The sequence below is a fragment of the Rissa tridactyla genome, chromosome 8 (assembly GCF_028500815.1).
Source record: "Rissa tridactyla isolate bRisTri1 chromosome 8, bRisTri1.patW.cur.20221130, whole genome shotgun sequence".
Classification (NCBI taxonomy): Eukaryota; Metazoa; Chordata; class Aves; order Charadriiformes; family Laridae; genus Rissa; species Rissa tridactyla.
In genome coordinates this window covers 24824094-24845433 of record NC_071473.1, presented here as the reverse complement: position 1 = coordinate 24845433, position 21340 = coordinate 24824094, and the positions used below count along the sequence as shown (strand labels likewise).

General features: G+C 49.7%; 1 protein-coding gene across 3 annotated transcripts in view; it reads right to left on the bottom strand.

Moving 5' to 3' along the window:
- Nucleotides 1-8491: 8491 nt before the first annotated feature.
- Nucleotides 8492-21340, bottom strand: part of MTA1 (metastasis associated 1) — an 88394-nt gene continuing 75545 nt past the window's right edge. For 2 of the 3 annotated variants that reach the window (XM_054210563.1, XM_054210564.1), the window contains 3 exons: nt 17872-17903; nt 14802-14953; nt 8492-10225 (listed from right to left, as the gene is read on the bottom strand). In XM_054210563.1, coding sequence (XP_054066538.1) covers nt 10087-10225; nt 14802-14953; nt 17872-17903 — 323 coding nt within the window. In that variant the 3' untranslated portion in view covers nt 8492-10086. The remainder of the gene's footprint in view (nt 10226-14801; nt 14954-17871; nt 17904-21340) is intronic. The other variant, XM_054210566.1, reaches the window with a different exon arrangement.

Below are 21340 nucleotides of genomic sequence, written 5' to 3'. Positions count from 1 at the left end.
CTCCTTGCATTATTCATCAGCCGGCAGCCTGGCTCTCCTCCGCCGCCATTGTCATCTAATTCCTCCTTTCTCTGCCGGCAGCTGGTGCGGCTGCCAAGCTCCTGCCTGTCCCCCGGCACAGAGACGGCACCGGGAAGGGAACCCAGGGCTCCAGGGTGGGATGGGGTGACCCATGGGGCCAGATGGGATGGGGGTTGCTTGACAGCGGGTTTCCCCGTCGGCCGCCCACCCAGCCGGCTCAGAAGGACCCAGGCGTCCCCGTCACTCCATGCCCAGCTGCTGTCACAACAATGTGGGGCTTTGTGGCCCGCAGGGTCCCCGGGGACGCCCCGGCCCTACACGGCCCCAGGGAGGGGTGGCTGAGCCCCGCGGGCCCCAGGATAGAGCCAGCGCTGCCAGGGCAAGGCAGGAGCCGGGGATTTGTGGAGGTATTGATTTCTGGCGGGCCAGCTGCCCGCGCCGGCACAGCCCCACGGCTGCTCCTGCGGGTCCCCCTGCAGTACGTGGTGTATCTGCTGCCCTAAGGCACCCCATGGCCATGGGCAGGTGCCAGCACCCCGCCAGCAGCATCATCCCTGCGCCCGCAGCGGCTCCTCTCCCCCGCTGCGAGGGATATCCCCAAAAGAGCCTGCTGTCTAAATCCTCTGGATCCGTAGAAAATCTCAGCTGGTGTCCCAGGGGGGGCAGGAGGAGGAGGAGAAGGAGGAGGAGGAAGGAGGCTGCATCATTCCAACAGCACATGCGGGGCAGGCACAGGTGACACCCCAGGCTCGGCCGCGCTGCAGACCAGCCCCGAGCCCAGCTCTGACCCACCGCGGGCTTTTCACACATAGAGGCTGGGGGGAATTAAGACAATCACCTAAAGGTGTGAATCCCTGCCTGTAAATGCGCTAAATCCCAAGCGGATATGCTCGTTCTGGAGCAAAGTGGCTTTAACTGGCCGTGTCTTAATCTGCCTTGGCTTAGTCTCGGCATGCTCCCGCTCCGAGGGCAGGGCTGTCCCGGGGACAGCGGGATGGGTGACTCAAGTGGCAATGGCAGGGATGGCACAGCTGCTGTGGGGCCAGCATGCCCGGTGCCGGGCACAGGAGCGCACCCGTGGCACAGCCTCCTGCTTGGGGGGGACGCGGGATGTGTGCAGTGACGTGGCGCACATCCGTGACTCCGCTGTGCCAAATCCCTGGGCAGCTGCATTAATGCCCAGACCAGAGACCTGTCTGCCACAGCGCCGAGGCCGGGAGGAGAGGGCTGGGGACCGGCCCAGGGAATCATCTTGATGCATTTTGCGTCAAAAATTTGGAGCTCCATCCCCACCCGTAGGCTGAGCCGGGGTTTCCCTGGCAGCAGGTGCCAAAGCTTCAGCACCCAGAGGAGGTTTTCCTGGGGGTGCGATGCACCCCACAGCAACCCCCGGGGATGTCCTCGCCGAGGGGACCATCCCCCCGGTGGCGGGTGACCCATTTTCCCCGATGGCGCTGGGCCCCGCGCAGCGTCGGGGTCTCCTGAGCCGCCGTGGCCAGCTGGCTCCCCAGGCCCGGCACATGGTGCCCCGGGCGGCACCGATGCTCGATCTCCGCTGATCTGGCCGTGCCCGTAATTAGCCATTCGGGGGGGGAAAGGGGGCATGGTGGGGACTCCCTTTGCAGCGCCTGGCAGCCCAGCATCCCCCTCCTTGATGAAGTGGTGGGGTTAACCCGGCCCCTTCCCGCAGGGATGCTGCAGGAATGCAGCTCCTGCTCTGCTCCATGCAGGAGCCACATCCCTGCAGCATCCTCCTTCCCAGGCAGGAATGAGACCAAAGCAAGGCCAGGCCCTGGTGCCAGCTTGGGTGGCCGTCCCCTGGGCAGCAGCGACCGCCCCTGGGCCCAAGGGGGGCTGTGAGCTGTTGGGGGAGGTGTTTTGGGGACCCTGCCAGGCCAGCCCTGGCCTTGAAGCAGGGATCACCTCCGCCCAGAGCCTTCGAAAAGCGTGAGGCTATTTGGGACCTCGTCCTAGGGCAGGTCAACCAGAGAGCTTTGCGGGGAGATTAAGGGAAAGTAAGGAATAAATAAGGAATAACTTTCCCCAGGCTGCCTCTCCTTTGGCTCACCTCTCCCCCTCCCCACGCGGACTCCCCTCGGCTCTTTCTTCTTCCTTCAGATGCAAATACCACAAAAACTCACGAAGTGAGACGGAGACGCTCGGACGGGGAAGCTGGAAAGCTTTCCTCTGCTCGCCTCTGCTTGTGACTCTCATGTTTTCTGGCACCTCAGATGAGTTGGATTTGTTACAGGGCAAGAAGAGACTCGGGGGGGGGGGGAAACATCTAATAAAAAAGGCTAAAGAAAACCAAGCTGCTGCTGGCTGGGTTCACCCAGAGGACAGTCATCGATGCGTGGCCCTGCAGACCTTCAGCTGGCACGTTGTGGGCATCCGGACCCCTCCATCCCCCCTGTCAGGGTCCCCCCCAGGGTGACACGCTGTGTCTTTCTGCCACCCCCGGAGCTCCCGCACCCCCACAGGCAGCCCAGGGCTGGGTGCTTGTGGTGACAAATGGCAGAGCGGCCGGCTGCGGCCACAAGCTGTGGCGACTGATGGCCACTGACCGCCAGCTGCCCCAGCTCTGGCCCCCTTTTGCCTTGGTCCTCGCTGTTTGGTGGGAGGTTCATGGCAAAACCGGTTGGGCTCCCACCCGTGGGGAGCCCTGGGCTGGCTGGGATGGGGAGGCAGCCACAGGCAGGGGGGACACAGCCCACATGTGCCCAGGCTGGCTGCCGAAGGGTGGCTGCGGGATAAGCACACGTCTCGGGAAGGGGAGCCCAGGGGCTTAGGGATGGGAAGGTGGAGGATCGGAGTAAGAGCGTCCCGAGGGGCTGGCAGGAGCTGGGTCTCTTCACGCGGCACATGCCACCGGCCAGGGCTTGGCACGTCACCTCCTGGCCCCGGCACCTGCTATCTGGAGCTCCGACCATCCACTTGTCGCTCCTCTCCTTTAAAAGGCATCCCAGCCCCCGCCGTTATCAGGCAGGGCAGATAGCGCTGTCAGGCCTACGATAAACGGGTTCACGGACGTCCTGCTTGTCCTTGCAAGCGGGAATGGATGTCCCCAATGTCCCTGCGTGCCCTTCCCAAGGGGCAGGAGTCGCTGAGCATCCCAGCAGGCTGCACGCGGACGCCGAGGATGCAGATACTTGGCATGGAGCACGTGAACCTCCATGAGGCGGGATACAGGTGCCTGGAAAGCGGAGCTCTAACCAAAAAAAAGTCAGGAAACCAGCCGGAGAGAGGGGAGCATGGCTCTCCCACCCCCAGGGGAACCCAGCACTGCGGTGGGGCTGCGGGGGGGAGGCCGTGGGGAGGGCGGCTGGCAACAGCGGCTCTCCCCTGGCTTTTCCGGGGGAAGGAAAGGGTGTCCCAAGGGACAGGCTGTGCTCAGAGCTGGGCTTTGGTGGCAAAGTTCAGCGCCCGGCGAGGCTGCAGAGGGTGGTTTGTCATTAAATTCTCCCCGACCACGTGGCCCTCTCCCGGACACTCTGGCCAGAGGTCAGGCTGGACATGGTGCAACATGGCTTTCAGCAGCCAGCGTGGTGGCAGCACAAGTGTGGAGGACAACTTTCACTCTCTGTGGCCCACGTGCACGCCACCTCACAGCTGTTGGTGAGCTCCTGGGGCAGGCATGGGGCTGGACACACGTAACCCAGTGCCACACAGGCACTGCGATGTCCCCATGTCCCCTTACACCACCGCATTCTCCTTCCGGAGCACTAGAGGGAAGACCCACCCACTAAGATGCATTTGCCTCCGGTCCCCACCAGACATTCCATTCCACCAGACCTCAGAGCCCCTTCCAGTACCTAAAGGGGGCTACAGGAGAGCTGGGTACGGACTCTTGATCAGGGAGTGGAGCGATAGGACAAGGGGTAATGGTTTTAAACTGAAAGAGGGGAGATTTAGATTGGATATCAGGAAGAAATTCTTTCCTGTGAGGGGCGAGGCACTGGAAGAGGTTGCCCAGAGAAGCTGTGGCTGCCCCATCCCTGGAGGTGTTCAAGGCCAGGCTGGATGGGGCTTTGAGCAGCCTGGTCTGGTGGGAGGTGTCCCTGCCCAGGGCAGGGGATGGGACTGGGTGATCTGTAAGGTCCTTGCAACCCGAACCATTCTGTGATTCCGGGCATTTTCCTGGGAAATGAGTGTAAAAAACCACCCGGCCTGGCTCCACATCCTCACGCTCCCCTCTTGTATGTCCTGCAGGGGGGCAGCCAGGAGGCAGGCAGCAGGGAACAAACCCCACTCCCGCTGGAACCACTCGGATAGAAAAATCTCCAAACAAGCGTGACCTGGCTGAAACCCTGTGGCGAGGACCTGTAAATCTGCTGGCTGTGAGGCTGCCAGCATCCCATGGAGCACTGGATCCAGGTGGAGAGTCCCCATGCGGCGGGGAGGGGAGGAAGCTGTCTGCAGAAAGATGCTGAATTTATGTTACTGGCATTCGGCTCCAGGAATGCGGTGGAGGAACTCACAAAGCCCAGGGCAGGAATCAAGTATGCTTCAGCCCTGACCTTGCCTGACTTTGTTCCAGGCTGAGGAGGAGCTGGGGACGAGCTCCTGGCGCTGCAACCCGTCCGAATTTACCGTGTGGTAAAGGACAGGGAACTGCTGGAGATGGGACAGCAAAGGGCTACCAAGATGATGAGGGGACTGGAACATCTCTCCCATGAGGAAAGGCTGAGGGATTTGGGTCTCTTCAGTCTGGAAAAAAGACGACTGAGGGGGGATCTTATCAATGCTTATCAATACTGAAAGGGTGGGTGTCAGGGGGATGGGGCCAGGCTCTTCTCAGTGGTGCCTGGCAACAGGACAAGGGGTAACGGGCACAAACTTGACCATAGGAAGTTCCATCTCAACGTGAGGAGGAACTTCTTTCCTTTGAGGGTGACAGAGCCCTGGCACAGGCTGCCCAGAGAGGTGGTGGAGTCTCCGTCTCTGGAGACATTCCAAACCCGCCTGGACGCGTTCCTGTGCCACCTGCTCTGGGTGACCCTGCTCTGGCAGGGGCTTGGACTGGGTGATCTCCAGAGGTCCCTTCCAACCCGCAGCACTCTGTGAGTGTGTGTGCATTTTCTGGCAATGGCTTCCCGCTCCTGAGAGTCGACACGGGTGAAACGTGATTGTCAGAGGCCGAGTCTTTCACCAGGTTTCAAAGCCTGCCAAGCGGGGCAAAACCCTTCTGTTCAGCCCCCAGGAAGGAAGGGGAGGGCAGAGGGACAGGGGGGACACATCAGCCTCCTCCCTCGGGGAGGGCAGTAAGGACCTCACGTGCTCCAAACATGGGGGGTCACAGCAGATCCCATTACTGTTGGCTCTCCTGGAAAAGTATTGACTAAAAAAGCACATTTACAGGAAAACAAACAAACAAACGCTCGCCAGCTAGAGAGGACTGTCATGCTGGGGCTTGCCTTTCTGCACCGATCTCCCTTTCCTCCCTCCAACACTGCTGCCAAGGCTTATTTTAAAAGTGGTTTTAAGCCCTCTGATGGATTGAGAAAAACAGAAGAGCTTCTGTAACTGTATCGAACCCCTTCCTCCTCCTCCTCCTGCCCCCAGGCAAAATCTGCTAGATTTTATTCTCCGTCTCCTCAGAAATGCCCCAGGCTGGCACAACTCCCATACCGCTACTCTGCACACCACCGTGTACCCGGGCCGTCATCTGAGCAGGTTCGCTGCCGCCTCCTCCTCCTCCTCGGCCCTACCTCGGCGGTGGAAAGCAGCTCCACCATGACGCAAACTGACCATCCCGAAAGAGACTCCCTTCTCAGGCTTCCCAAGGTCTGGCTTGTGTAATGCTCGCACGGAGAGCCAGAGCCTGCAGCAGAGCTGGCACGGGCTCCAGATTTCCATTTCAAAGTAAAATTTCAGCGCCTATTTTGCTTTACAGCTCTCCAGTAGTGTCCTGGGTTCCAGCCCACCTCCCCCAGCAGGAATGCCAGGTTCGGAATTGTTAGTTTTGGTCACGCTTGGCTTCTTTTTCATGTTATTTCAACAGGGCTGTTACAGAGAGTGCGCTGCCTTCATGCTACAGCATCAAAAGCAGAGGTCACAGGGAGCTGCTACTGACGAGCTGGTAAAATTCGAAAGGCCAAGTAAAAAAAATCCTGAAGTTAACTAAAAAGAGAATAAAAATCTGTAACAAAAACATTTTATCAAAGCATTATAGGAATGTTTGGATTTTTGCTTTGTTTTTAAAAGGCTTTCCTGACCAGCTCCCAGCTACTTTTAAGCCTGTAACATCGTAAGCATCGTAGCGGGTCTGGAGGCCAGCACGTTCCATCCACGTGAGCATCCAAGGGATCGGAGCCGAGCCTGTGCCGTGCCTGCTCCCCCCTCTGCCAGGCAGAAAAAGCAAGCGAAGGACGGGGATGCCAGGGACAAACGGTTACGGGAAAATATCCAAACACTCGTGGCAAAACTTTACCGCAGACTGGAGACGCTGCGCCGGGCGGGCGAGCGCTTCCGAACGCCAGGCTCTGCACCACGGAGCTAATGCCAGCCCAGCGTCTCCCACGGGAATCTGTCCCCTACGGTCTCAAGGGCTCTTTAGGAGGTGTAAAAGCAGGGGGTGGATGGGACACTGAAAACGGGACGCCGACACCTGGGTTTTTATTTATTTATATATTTTTGCAGGGCTCTAGGGAAGGAGGGTGAATAATCAAAGGGAAATCCCTGCAGCAAGGGCAGACGAATGCAAATACGGAAGAGCTGTTGGTACAGGAGAGGCTTAGTGACAGCAGCCGGCTTAAGAGAGTGCGGGCTGGGGCTTGAGTAGCTCAGTGGTGGGACCTACCAGTCGCTCTGCACCTCCCAAAAGCCCGCTATTTTCCTTTGCTTGCTACAGGTTTCTAACAAGCCCTCTCCCAAGCGGGTACAAACATAAGCCAGGGAAACACAAGGGAGTGAAGTCTGCTACCGCACACCACAAAAAACCCCGGCATCCATATTAAAGGACACGCAAGGGATCCTTCGGGGCAGCGCAGGATTTTCTCTCTACTTGCCTGGACTCATTCCCGGAGTAATCGCTGGAGCGGCTCCAAGAAAGCTTTTAAGTTGTTGGAAACTGCAGGGCTGGCACCCCCAAGTGGTTACTCCCAGCTCTTCGTGCGGCCTGAACAGCTTCTTCTCCCAAGCCTCACCCACAGCTCGCCCACTGCCAACCCCAGCGCACGGGGATTGATTTCAGAGCCCGACCCTCTGCTGCAGCTGAGGCACCGGCTCCCAGTCCCACTGCAGAGGGGCCGGAGCCAATTCGGACAAAGTGATTTCTTCGGATTTCACGTGTGACAGGAAGGAATCCCCAGGAGGTCTTTCCCTCACAGAGAAAAATCAAGCGTTACACAACCTTCCTGCTGTCAGCACTATTTCTTATGTGCACAGGGTTAATCCTGCAGATGGATGGAGGCAAAATAAAGCTGCCAACGGGCTTTGGTGCGGTCCTGCAGCGCCACTGCAGCCTGGAGGCTTCTATCTGCTAAGCTCGGTGTCCTTCCTACCGTAGCACGTCATAGAATCACAGAATGGTTCAGGTTGGAGGGGACCTTAGAGATCATCCAGTTCCACCCCCCTGCCCTGGGCAGGGACACCTCCCACCAGACCAGGCTGCTCAAAGCCCCATCCAGCCTGGCCTTGAACACCTCCAGGGATGGGGCAGCCACAGCTTCTCTGGGCAACCTGTTCCAGTGCCCCACCACCCTCACAGGAAAGAATTTCTTCCTGATATCCAATCTAAATCTACCCTCCTTCAGTTTGAAATCGTTCCCCCTTGTCCTGTCGCTCCACTCCCTGACAAACAGCCCCTCCCCAGCTTTCCTGTAGCCCCGTTTATGTACTGGAAGGAGCTCTAAGGTCTCCCCGGAGCCTTTCCCTTCTCCAGGCTGAACAACCCCTTTGGGATGTCCTTCAGGAATAATGGCTGTCCCCTCCCAACGCTTTTAAGTTACAGACAGGAAAAGGTGACCAGCACTATAGGGCAGTTACACCTCCTAAGCTGCACAGCTACTCACAGGATAAATCTTACCACTTCCAAGCAGCAAGACTGAGCCCGCTTTGCTTATTATCCCAGCAAGGCGCAAACATAGAAATGAAGCAGCACTTAAATGTCAGTGGGTTTGGTCGCTAACCCCCAGGGATGTCACTCTGCCACATGCCACAGTCGTGCCCCCGATCAGCAGGACGCATGAGCCGCCGTGGACAAAAGGTCCATTGAGAGCTCCAGCCTCGCATCTGCTGCCGCGCTGCAAAGGAGGGAGGAGGGAGTCGCGGTTTTCAGGGCTAGAAATGTTTAAACTGCACAGGGGGGGGAATCAAAGCACACATGACTCTCGCCCCGCGCAACACAACAGCGGCACAGGGCAAACACTGGAGAGCAGAGGACAACTCTGGGACGTGAAGGAAGGAGTGTCAGGCAGAGAGCACCCCGAGCAAGGGGCCTTTGGCGGCTCTTTTCAGAAGAGACAAAAAGCAGATGTTTCACAAAAGCTCACTTTCCAGGTTTATTAAGTAAAGTTAACTGAGTTGTTTTCATTTGGGGGGGGAATTCCTTTCCGTCTAACCCGGTGGGTTAGCAGAGTTGCAGAGAATCACGGTTGGACTGTGATAACCCAAATACAACTTTGGCTCATCTCACCGCTGACACGTATGGAATGACTTGGGGGGGTTATTACATGCTGTGTCTGCTTGAGGCAGGTACATGTACAGATCAGCACAAGTTGCAAATGATAGTTTACATCCTTTCAAAACAGAGCAGGGCATTCACCAAATGCACTGCCATGAGAAGACATATGAAAAAGAAATTATACAGACTTGCAAATACATAAGAAGTTCAAGAGATGCAAGAAACCTCAAACACAAGAAATGTCAAGGGGGGAAAAAAACACTTAATTTCAGACACAACGTGTTCAAATGAAAACCCAGCTGTAATTTAAATTCCCTTCAAAATGGGAAACATACAGTAACGCAATTAAAGAGAAACCAGGTCTTGTCCTGGGAGAGATGTGTCCAAAAAACACTGATGCACAAACAGGTTCAGAGTTCTAAGCAAAATGTCCCTGGGCATTGGTGTACTTGACTCTTGGAGCCAGAGCAAAGCAATTCATTACACTTGCTGGACTGCTGGGCCTACTGCTGGGTCTTGGTGGTAAAACAGCACGTAGGATTCCAGATGTCAGAGAGAAGGCAGCACGCAAACTGCTGGTTACTGGGAGAAATGCCACGGGCCGGATCTCCCAGGGATCGACTAGAGTAAGGACACCTAATTCTGGTAGCCTGGCCTCCACTGCACACACCGTTAGTGTAATGTTCTGCAAGGTTCTTCAGTTCTTAGCTCACTCCTTTCTCAGCCTGAGTTGTTTCTGTCTTGTGCATGAGCACAACTGGCCGTGCAAAATGATCCAAAAAACATAAGGGACAGGACCAAAGAAAACTGGCTGAACCTGGGGCTGGCTTTCAGCTCCTATTTCCAAATATCAGTTAAAGGTCGGAAATTTATCTACAAAAGAAATAATATAAATGAAATAAAAAATGGCACCGTCCACAAAATTTAAAAAAAAAAAAAAAAAAAGAAAAAAAAAAGAAAAATCTTACAACACAGCCTCATAAAAATGGCTTTGCAACGAGAGCTCAGTCACAAAATGAAGGGTTCTAGCTCCTCGTACATCGGAAGAGGAAACAAAGCTAAAAAGTACTAGTCCACATTCTCTTAATAAGTTAAACTTACTTTCCCTCCCCCTGTCTCTACAAAAGGGGTAGAAGCAAAGGGGAAAAGAGGCTACCAAAAATTTAAAATTAAAAAAAAAAAAAAATAAAGAGAAGAAAAAAAAAAAAAAAGAAAGGAGAGAGAAGGAGAGAGCGCGCGCAAGAGAGAGAGCAGTCTGTGGTCAGAGGCTCAGAGCAGGGCCGAGTTCCTTTTAAGGGTTTAAAAGATGCAAAACAGTTCCTCAAAAGTTCCCTCTCTTCAACAGTTAGTTCAATGCTGTAGCCATAGAAACTCAAGTATAGATTGGAGGAGAGATTCTTTCAGGCAGATCCCCCGTCATCCGGCGAGCCGCTCAGCGTGTGTTAATCCTCAATGATTATGGGTTCATCATTCATGGGCTGGCGTAGCTGCACTGCCTGGATGGGCCGGAGGATAATAGGCTTGTAAGGGCGTCTGGCGGCTCGCTTGGCTTCAGAGGAGGAAAGCAGCTTGCGGATTTTCCTGCAGACAGTAAGGAAAAAAGGAAGCGATTACAGAGACCGGACGGCTAAGGCATTGTAAGGTTTCTTGATTTCTCAGTTTCTCCAAGTGAAACCAGGCCTGCACGCACAGAGGCTTCTTGCTAATGGGAAGGGCTGACACTGTTTATTTTGGCAGTGTCTTCCCTGGGGAACTTTTGTTTTCTGATTTATAAACCCACCAATGAAGAGGAAATTTCACACACTGTTCCAGAATCCTTCCCCCGCAGAGCAGAAAGCATTCTGGTCCAGCCTCGCAGGACCTGGCTCTACTGCTGCAAACGTAACACGTGAAATAGTTATGACAACGAGTTTCCACACCGCTAATTTCTTTTGATGCAGGCAGACGCATCGGTTGGACATGCTGCAGGCAGCTTTGTGGGAATTTACAGAGCCAAGTTACAACCATAAAAAAATATCTTCTGTCGACATTGGTCACTTCCCCTGCCTGTTAATCCATCTCTCACGGAGCTCTCTGACGTTCCCCAGCCCCAAGCAGGTGCCTGCAGCCGCCTCTTCAAAAGAAACCCCACACGCCACAACCCCGTGACGTTTGGTTTCCCGCGGAGCCCTGCCTGAAGGCTGAGCTGCCGCAGGGCAGCTCCATGATGGCCACTAACCAGTGAACCAATACCGGAGCCTCTCCCCCACACTGGGAATGCTATCACAGGGTGTCTCCTCCTCTTTTTTTCTCCCACACCGCATGCGCCCATCCCAGAAATGGATAATATTCACTTCTCACATTTGTTAAGAGTTTCCCTATATGTCACAAGACGAGCAGCAAGTCTTATCAGACCAAGAAGCTGTTTGCCATATGGAGAAAAAGTAAAAGAGAGGGAGAACGGAGAGGACACGCTGAAGTTTTAAAATTAGCAAAATAAGGTAGAAAGAGACAATACAGAATGATTGCTCATTTCCTTTTGTCAATACCAGGCTTAGAGCTAAAGGAAGCATCCTCAAAAAAAAAAAAAAAAGGGGAAAGGAAAAAAGAAAAAAAAACAGCAACAATGAAAACTGTACTATGCAATTAACATGGGGAATTCATTTCCAGAAGATGTTGTGGTGGAAACATATAGAGATTAGAAAGGAAAGTGATAAATATTCACAAGAGTAGCCTGCTGGTACCCACTACACACAGCCTTCACTTCAGGAACTGGGGCGACAAGGAAGGTGTGCTGAGGAAGCCCTGTCTACCCTTATACGCTCCCACCTTAATCTCTTTTTAACTTGCCATCAGAGACACACACAAATACTGCACCAGAGGAAGGGCAAGCACGTGGCTTTACAGTCCACAACTCAACCATCTGTCTCCCAAAGATAATTTTTACTTTTTTGGTTATTCAACATTGTTGGGGTCAAATTTTTCATTGAAAAAAGAAAGAAAGAAGAAAGTGGAAGGAGAGAAAGGAAGGAAGGAAAAAAGGAAGGAAGGAAGGAAGGAAAAAAGGAAGGAAGGAAAAAAGGAAGGAAGGAAGGAAAAAAGGAGACGATGAGACACAATGCGTATTCGTAGAAGAAACTGGTCAAAAACACTTCCCCCCCCTCCCCAATATTTACCCTCCCCACCACCAGCACTGACAAATCAACAACTTCAGCTGAAGATTTTCAACCAGCTCTGGCGAGATTCGCTCATCTCTTCGCTTGCTTTTTTCCCCCGCTGACACAGAGCTCCCACAGACAGACACATGTCTTTTGTCTGCTCAGCGTCCCCGTTTCTCCAGCACCTTCTCAAGTTGAAAGGGCACAGGGTGGGAAGAGGAGAGAGGAGGGTGGAAAAATGGTGGGGGGGAAAGAGGAAAAAAAAAAAAGTAATCTTGAGTTTTTCCAAGATTTTTTTAGCTGAAGTTGATCTACTTTTCCCCCAAGGAGCTTCTTACAGTATCCGCATGTGCTCAATTAGACATGCCGCCATCAGAAAACACGTCCCGTAGCAGTTCTAGATTCTGATCAGGTCACTTGCTGCCTCCGCTTGCATAAATTATAAATGCCGAGCTCCTCGCTGTGAGGCTTGAATTCAGAAACTTATTCCTTTCAATCGACCAACTTTTCCAACTGTTCCCTCAAAGCTAGCCAGTTTTCTAGCACCGTTCTCGACGGTGCCACACAAAAAGGGGGGGAAGGAGGGGGGAGGTACGTGAAACTTTAGGGAAACCTACTTTCTGTGCCTGAAAACGCAGGCTGACCCTCAGCTGGAGGATGATACGCAGATATTGCTGCTAGATGGGAGCCAACACAAAGCTCAAATTGTTTCAGAGCTCACAAACAAGCCTTACATTCTCGGCAGCGGAATGCAGCAGATGGTTCAGGGAAAAGTTAGAGGTGAAACACCCGACAGAAAACCCGTGCCGCTTACAATGCTACGTCGCTCAGGCCCCCCTGCTTTTCAGCAGGCTGCCAAACATCGCCTTTCAGCGCTCATCAGCCAGCTAAGCAGCAAGGCTGTCAGACAAAGAAGCCCGCTCTTTCTTTTCTTTTTTTTTCTTTTTTTTTTTTTTAAAATGGAAGAGATAAGGTCTTACTGAGCTGATGTCTATCACTGCGCTACGATTTCGGCATTAGAGATGCGCTGGTTGCTGTGGGACTGATCTTTCCTGCCTCGGTCAGTGGTTCTGCACGAGCAGCCGATTTCCAGTAAATTGCTCTCACGACCAACATCACACTTGATGAATGTTTTCCCTGTTCTGTACAGATCAAAGGGCAGGACCTCCTACTAGCACTGAGACATTACTACCACGGACCTGCAGTATTTCTTGTGGGTTGGACGATAAAGATGTCAAGAAGTGTTTTGTATTTCATCAATTATGAAATACATTGTGAAATTATGAATTACAATTATGAAATATTATGGATTACGATTATGAAATAAGCCTTGAGCATCTAAGGACTGAATTAGAAACCGTAGACCCTGCATCCATGTGAATTTGCCAAAACTACAGGTCTGCAGCAGGATCCCAGTACCTCTTTACCACAGTAAGATGACAACAGGAAGAAGGAAACTGCTTCCCCTGAAAATTAAACACTTCTCTCAGTTTAGTTGCAATTGTATACGGGACCCTACTGCTTGCTTTCACCGCACCTCGCAGGAACAGAAAAGGAAAAGGGAAAGACAAGGTGAAGATATGAGCTGGTGGGAAATGCACAACTGCATTAGAGCCGTCCATAGGAACAAGCCCAACAGAGAAATTAATTTCATGTTTCTTCTGAGTTCTAACGGCGGGGAGGAGGGTTTCCTGCACTGAAATCTGATGATCCAAGATATCACTGGTTATTAACTTGAATGTTAACCAGCCTCAGCTTATCTACAAAGCCCACCTGTGATACGAGGCCCGCAGAATAGTCACTTGACACTGGAAATGCTTGGCAGGCTGAGGAGGAGGTTGGGGATGTCAGGGCTCTGACTATACACTTCGTGATGATGAAATGAATACTCAGAGTAGCGCCAAATTTAGGAGTAGCAGAAGAGACGAAGTACTCAAAACTCCTGACCTCCTTGGTCACTTGTAAGGCTCAGACATCCAGTAAGTCCCATGTCCATCTCTGCTAGGTACTGGAGGGAAAGGTTAAGTGCTTCTCTGCCTGTCGGGGCTCTGATAGTGGAAGCGTTGGTAACTCCAGGCTTCAGACATAGGCAACAGCCAGAGAGCCTCTCTACTTGCAAGGAGGGCTGAAAAGAAGGGCTGCGGCTTTGCTCTGACCTTCTTCGAGGCTACCCGGGAAGAGAGCCATGAAGTTCTTGGGAGAAAACCATACAAGCATATGTCTTTACCTTTCTCACCACACCCAGGAGCACTCTTCCCTTCCTAGGAATAACACCACAGTCCTGGGAATACGCACCCCAAAGCTTTGCTTTAGTGATCAGGCCACACAGCTTCTACCACTCTTGTCAGCAGCCTGTAAACAGCGTTCAAAGTGAAACTCATGCAAGGAAAGTTTCTTTAACTATTTTGATCCTGTGGGCAGACTAACAAGGACTAGCAAGATGCAGTTCCACCAGAGGAAGACGGACACTGCAGAGCGCAATCTCATCACTACTACTGGCAAATATAAACCACCAAAGGCAACTCAGCCCCTGGAAACCCTCTCTGTCACTTGCGGGTTTCAGCACTCAGACACCCGAGGAAATGTTCTGAGAGGTAGGTAATACAATAGACTTCAGCGCGCAGAGCTTTATGTATAGGAGGTTCTGTTCCTCAGCATCACCCGTGCACCAGAAGGCCCTACGCTGTTACTGAGGCACTGCAGTGAGACCTCCAAAGGCATTTATGGGTCTAAACCAGGTGAACTCCCTACCTCAGTCTTCCTGCCCTTATTGCCCATCTCTTTCATGAACTGCTCTGGAAGAAGAAGAATCTGCTTTCTTTGGAATGCAAGCACACGATTAGGATAATCAGACATGATTAGGTACATCACAGCCTTTTACCTACCTCAACACCGGCAGTGGTCTCGCCATGTAGTTCGTAGCAACAGATCCATCTAACCACAAAATCAGCTGCAGCACCCACAAGGAACACAAAGCCAAAGAGCTCCCCTTAAATCCTCTGAAAGATCAAGTTTCCTACCTGGTTTCTTCAGTGGCCATGTAAAAAACATCGTCTGGTGCATCAATCCAGTTCATCCTCCTCCTTTTCACTGGAGGCATGGATCCACCACGAATTAATCGGACTTTTGTTGGGTATGATTTCCCATTGAGCAGCAAGTTTCGGCTTGGTCCCTAACATGATACATAAAAAAGTACAATTATGGACTGCAACTAACCTGCAGTAGCATGTAATGAGCACTCAAAGGAAAAGAGAATTAAAGTTTTTTTATCGGTTGTTGAGAGTTTACGGTAAATATTTCCCCTCTTGCCCATGACTGAACACAGAATTCACATAAAAGCAATTGTCCACAAGCAGTAGAAGCTAGGCACCTTTAATATAGCATAGGACAGCAATACTCCAGCAACAGGACAGATAATAAATGTAAGGCATTACCAATCATCTGTTGCTTGTGTCTGAAAGATGACATCAAGTTTGAAAGATTGAGCAGAAGAATTAGATTTCAGCTACCACCATAAATCTAGAACAACTCTATTGATTTCAGGGAAGGAAATCTAGCTACACAGCAAATCAAATAAAAAAATCAGAATTTACAGTTATTCTGGGGCGCCAAACTTACCCGTATCCTTTTTGCTCCAGGAAGGTTAATATTTAATGATGTATTAAATATGTTGTTGAAAACAAATCTAGAACTACAAAAGCTTAGCAGCTTTTATCCTAAAATCCTTTTAGCATTTAACACCACAGATTTCCCCCACACAATACATTTGCTTTGCAAATCGCCCACAGGTATAATTTTCCAGACCCACAGTAGCCCCCTTCCACTCCACTGGAAAAACACGAGCTGTTATTAAGAGAGGTGCAGATGCAAGGGAGCAAAGGATTAAGCTTCTCAAACGCAGCTGTCCTTGATCATTTGAAGTCCAGTTCTGCTGCCCCTCTTCCTGCTGATTAGCACATTGATAAATCCCACTGAAATCGGTAACGCTGGACAAGTCAGGAAAGATGCAAAATCAGGGCCCAGGAAATGTCATACTAATAAATTAAAGCTGGTCAGGAAAGATCCCAGTAGAAATTTAATTCTGGTATTTCACAGGCCATCCTCCGAGGCCAGGCCATCTCCCCAGGTGCACCAAGGCTTCCCCTTCTGCCCACAAAATGACAAGCTGAGGGTGTACGTGAGGGATGTCTGGCCTGGGAGATCCACCTCACAAGGAAAAGATGGACACATGAGGCATTCAAGTCCTTAAGCGTCAGTGTTTATGGCAAAAGCTCAACCAAATTTTAACACTTTGACTCAGAAAGGGAAGACTTCAGTCTGGCAACTAAGAAAAAAAAAAACCAAAAACCAACAAACCCCTCAGGCTATTGCATTTTTGTCTGAGGAGAAAACCAAAAATGATGACTTTTTTTTTTTGACCAGCCTTACTCAACTGTGCTAGCAAGATCTGCTTCTTGTAACAAATTAGGGCTTTAGAGCTAAGCAAACAAAATCCCACCTTTTAAAATCCTAAACTCTCTAAAGCTGTTATATACAAGTGCAATAACGATTTGATTTCTTAGTTGCCCAGCTCCATGTTATACAAGACAACTTCGGCACCGCAGCACACCACTGAAATACTTCAAGAATTGCTTCTGTATTTGAGGTTTATTAAGGAAAAGATTGCAAATGAAAAGCTCTTCTGTTGGGTTGTGGATGTTTTGGTTTTGTTTTTTTACCTCCTCTAGATTTCTCCAAGAAAATTCTTTCATTAGTGTTGCAAAGGCTATTTTCTCCGCATGTGCTACATACGCGGAACAACTCCGGAGAAAGTTCTTGGAAATACCTAGAAGGGGCACCTCTGTGCTTCAGGGTTGCCTTTTCTCTACCTGCACAGCGCAATCTCTTTCAAATGGTACATCCTGAAACATGGACCTTTAATTTTGAGTTCAGCAGCACACCTTATCAAGCAACCAGAAATCAAGGCAGTTCGGGGGTTTCACCCTAAAACACCTAAAAAGTGTTAGGTCATCACAGATTTCTCCCACTGCACTGAGTTGGTTTATACAGCAGACACAAACAAGTAGCCAGTCTTCTCAGTGACAAGAAATGAAGCTGAATTCATGGAGGAATACAATTTCCCCACTTGTATCAGATGCTCGAGTAACAAACCAAATGAATGCTTCATTATTACAAGCAGACTAGCATGCTCAAGTTATAGCCTACCCTTCGTGATGCTGCGCACTATCCGACAACGTTATTAGATTTAATAATGCTTGTGATCACCGTTCAGTGACCATCGTTCATACCTGCTGCTGATTGACCCATGGCAGTGACTCTACTGACACTACGACATCGTGGCAGTTCACCTAATGAGGCAAGCTCCGCTTTTATCAAGACCAGAAGATCATTTTTTTGGGGGGGGGGGAAATAAATATGCTTGCAGTTCTCTCCCATGAGTTTCCCATAAGCCATGCGTAAGGAGGGAAAGTGATGCACAGCCTCTGCACACGGAGGTGAATTTCATGAGAAAGCCTTTTGCCAGAGACGCATCAATCAGACTGGCTATTTGCTTCTGTCCTCTGATAAAACTCAGCATAATGGATGAAAGGCTAGCAATCATTTGGACTCAAAAAAAGAAAAAAACAACAAAAAACATAAAAACCAAGCATTCTCAGCAGACAACTCGCACACCGACTTCCTAAAAACAATAATAAAAAGAAACTGTTTTCCAAACAAACCCTTCCATCATTTAAACCTTCCTCCTTCAGTGAGACACATTCCACCTAGAAACACATCCCAGAACTTTGCTATAAACAGCCACTCAGTTTCTGTATGAGCTGAAACAAAATGTTCCATTCAAAACAGAATCTCATTTATATATAGACAGACAGATTCAAGCTTTAAATTGTATTTAACCACTTCAATGTTTCATATGCCCTAAAATAATTCTTTTTTTTTTTTTTTTAAACTTTTCAATGAATTGGGAAGTATGACCAGCTGCAAACAGCAAAGACGGAAGTGAAACACTAAGGTTTAATGGGGTGTTCTATCTAGCGCGGATTAATAATTCTTCTTTTCCCTGTTTTGGTTAAATGAACATTCTCTTACCATTTGTCTGGTTTGTCCGTGGTTAGGCAGACCTAACAAACAGGAAAGAGAATAGAGCTGGTAAGACCATTGCTTTTCCAAGACAGAAAAAAGTACAAAATCAAAACACACGCAGCTATGATCGCAACTGTGTTGTTTTGCTAAAACAAGAGTTGTCTACCAAACTAACTTCTCCCCTCCGTGAAAGGTAACTGAGGAAAGAGCTCCCTTACCAACACGGTTTGAAGAGGAGAGCCCCCAGGTTAAAAACACGTTCCTTTTGCTCAGTCTTTTCTCTGTTTACTCACACCTTTCTTCAAACTACCGCTAAAAGTACACCTCCTCTTTCTGATCTGAGGTTTTCCTCAAGTCTTGGGAAAAATTTGGCGTTCTGTTTGAGTTTTGGAGGAATTTACCGACATCAAGAAGGATAAAGCAGAAGGTATCACACACTGTCAAGACAGCGACAAATAAAAACTTTCCTATCATCCTTGGATCCCCAGGGAACCCTTCAGCTCAGATGTTAGCTGCAAGCTGTGAGCAAACAGGCTGTATCTGCTGAACCTACCACCAGTAAAGACTTCCACAGGCGTAGCAGTAGCTCCATCAGTCACAGAGCACCGTGACCCCAGCTATCACGCAAAGCCCTTCCCCAGGGACAGCACCGAGTACAATGGCTTGGTTTTCCTAGCTCATTTGCAATCCCATCAGATACCTTATCATATGTTCTGAACTGTACTTTACATACATGAGACCTTGTAGGACACACAAAGGCCTTGAGATATAAGGGAACGACGCATTGCTACAAGGCAGCAGGGTATGGCACGGAATGGACTAGAAGACCCGATAAACCTTTCTGGTAACACCGTTTAGTTTTCTAAGATGCACGCTGCCAGAAAACACCATTTCATTAACATCAGTGCACCAAACCATCTTTCTCAGCCCCTCCTGGCTGAGAAACAGAATGTCAGGACATCAAATCCAACAGGTCCTACCAGACAGGCATCAGCAAACGCCGTCGCTGGCTACAGAAGTTCTCAGTATGAATCCTGCTTTCACATTTACAGCAAGCTTCCCAGCTTGACTATGGAAACTTCCCATTGCTAACCATTTAAGCTGTGAGGAAACAGCGAAGCTTTCTAAAGAATCCAGCAAAAATGAATTTTTACAGCTCGCGGTCCCGCACTCCCAACAGATTCCTTGAGGTTCTCCTTGGTAAAACCAAAGACAATGTACTCACAGCAAGTGTGCCAGGAAACGCATGGCACTGCGACGTATCGGGAGGGAGGAAGGCGGAACAGGGGGGGACATTTTCTGAGAATCGAGTATCACGACACCACGCTAAAATCAGCAGTTTGTACCAAGTGTATTTTCCACTCTGGGTAGATGCATGCTGTTAGCTACTTGGAAGATGAAGACACACAGTTTCAATTTTTGCAGGATTTTTGAGCTTAAGTATCCACAGGGATGAAGAAATAGTTGCCAGAAAGATTTCCATCAAATCTGTAGAACAGATGTACCAGGCACCGAGTAAGAGGACCAGTAACAACCTTTGGATGTTGACAAAGGCAATGTAGGCGCCACATAATCGTTCCTTTTTACATGGGAGCAGCAATCGCATCCAAAACACAGCTGTGAGCAGCCGCTGGAGATGGATGGACAAAGAGCTCCACGGATGCTGGGAAACAGCACAGCCAGCAGGACGCAACCCGAATCTCTTGGCTTCAGAGCTAAACTCCAGCACTCGCTTTTTCTTCCCTCTCCCGTAACAGAAAGATAACATTTTCTCCATTCGCAGGAGCTCTGAGAGATGTAAATCAACTGATGCGAGTCCCTGGACTGGAGCCACACATTTCATTTCAACCACACTCCAGATCGTTTCTTTTCTTGTACTAAGAACATCCTTGATGCCAGAAAAGCCTGGCCTACAGCAGCAGCCGATACGTGGATGCTGCGACGGCTGTTGCTGGATACACCACAGCGCTATTCCCAAGCACCACAATTAATCTGGAATATTCTGCAGTGAGAAGAGATGTTGAGACTGACACAAATGGAGCAGAACCTCTGAGCCCCAAAGCTTCAGAGCCCTCGAACCGCAAAGCAGCAGTGATAATAAACGGGGACACACCTCACCCCCTAAGGCTGGAACTTCTAGAATAAAGCTGCCCATGAGAACTTTTTGCCCCAGTAAAATGGGACATAAAACAAAGGTACAGTTTCAATACAATTTATACTATTGCTATCACAGTAATAAGGTATCAATTTGCACATTAATCTTATCTGTGAATTTTTTAGTCACACTTTTCAGACTAGAGTTTGAAAAAATGAAAACAGACGCTAAAAAGACTAGCTTCGGTTTGCAATAAAAATCACATTAGAAGTACGTGCAGCTGAAGCACTGCTATTAAACGAGCAACTTTTACCCAGCAGGGTCACCAAAGAGATGGAGAGAGAGCACGTAACATCTGTAACCCACTGCAGAACAGCTGTCAAGTCAACAGGATGCATCCGTACTGGAAACATTGGATTCTCACCCAAAAGTATTTGGTGGCTTCTGTGTGAGAGATGAGGTCTGCGAGACAGGCACCTCTACGAACTAAGCCAATCCTCCGTCTTGGATATCCTCACGGATAAGGAGTGACAAGTAACTCACCATAGGAAACTTAGTCCTCCCCAAGGTCCTTGCTCCATTAGCACAGATCAAGGTTTGAGAGAGACTTCCCCACACGCACGCATCCACAAGCGGTTTAAAAAAAGTAGGGCAGCATACAAATATAAACCAGGAGCAAAACCTACCAAGGTTCTGACAGCTCCTCTACAGGCAAAAAAAACATCTTTATTTTATGGAGGAATGTCTAGAGAAGCCACAGGATAGAAAGTGTGTATATTCCTTTAGATGACATCGAAGGTCAAACTGCTTAAATTTCCATAGCTCCGCATCAGAAACAACACTAAACTCCTCCAAATAAGGAAAAAAAAAACAACAAACAAACAAAAAAAGGAGGTGACCAAACCTTTAAAACCACAAACCTTTAGAAGCTGTAAAGGTCTACAGTGATGAATCTAAGCAGATCTTCCACTCTTCTGCAGCCAAAGAAATAGAAATATATTCTGAAAACTCAAGACTAAATTTTTTTTTTTCCATAGCACTGAAAAAACCCAGAGCACTATAAAATCTCTGCCATTCGATTTCTCCTGCCAAAGTCTCCTCTAGACACTGAAATAGAGAGGAAGTCCCAGAGGATAAAATGCAGACAGGGTAAACTAAAGGTATAGCTACAGATTAAGCATGGATGTCCTTTGCCACAGACGATTCTACGTTGTTACCAAAATGGCAACAAAACAACTAACCCCAGTACAGAGACTGACACCCCGAAAGCACGCCTCAACTCCCCAAAACATAGCGACAAGAGACCTCTGAACTGTTCCACAAGCACAATTTATCATAGAAACATAGAATCTTCATGGTTGGAAGGGACCTTTGAGATCA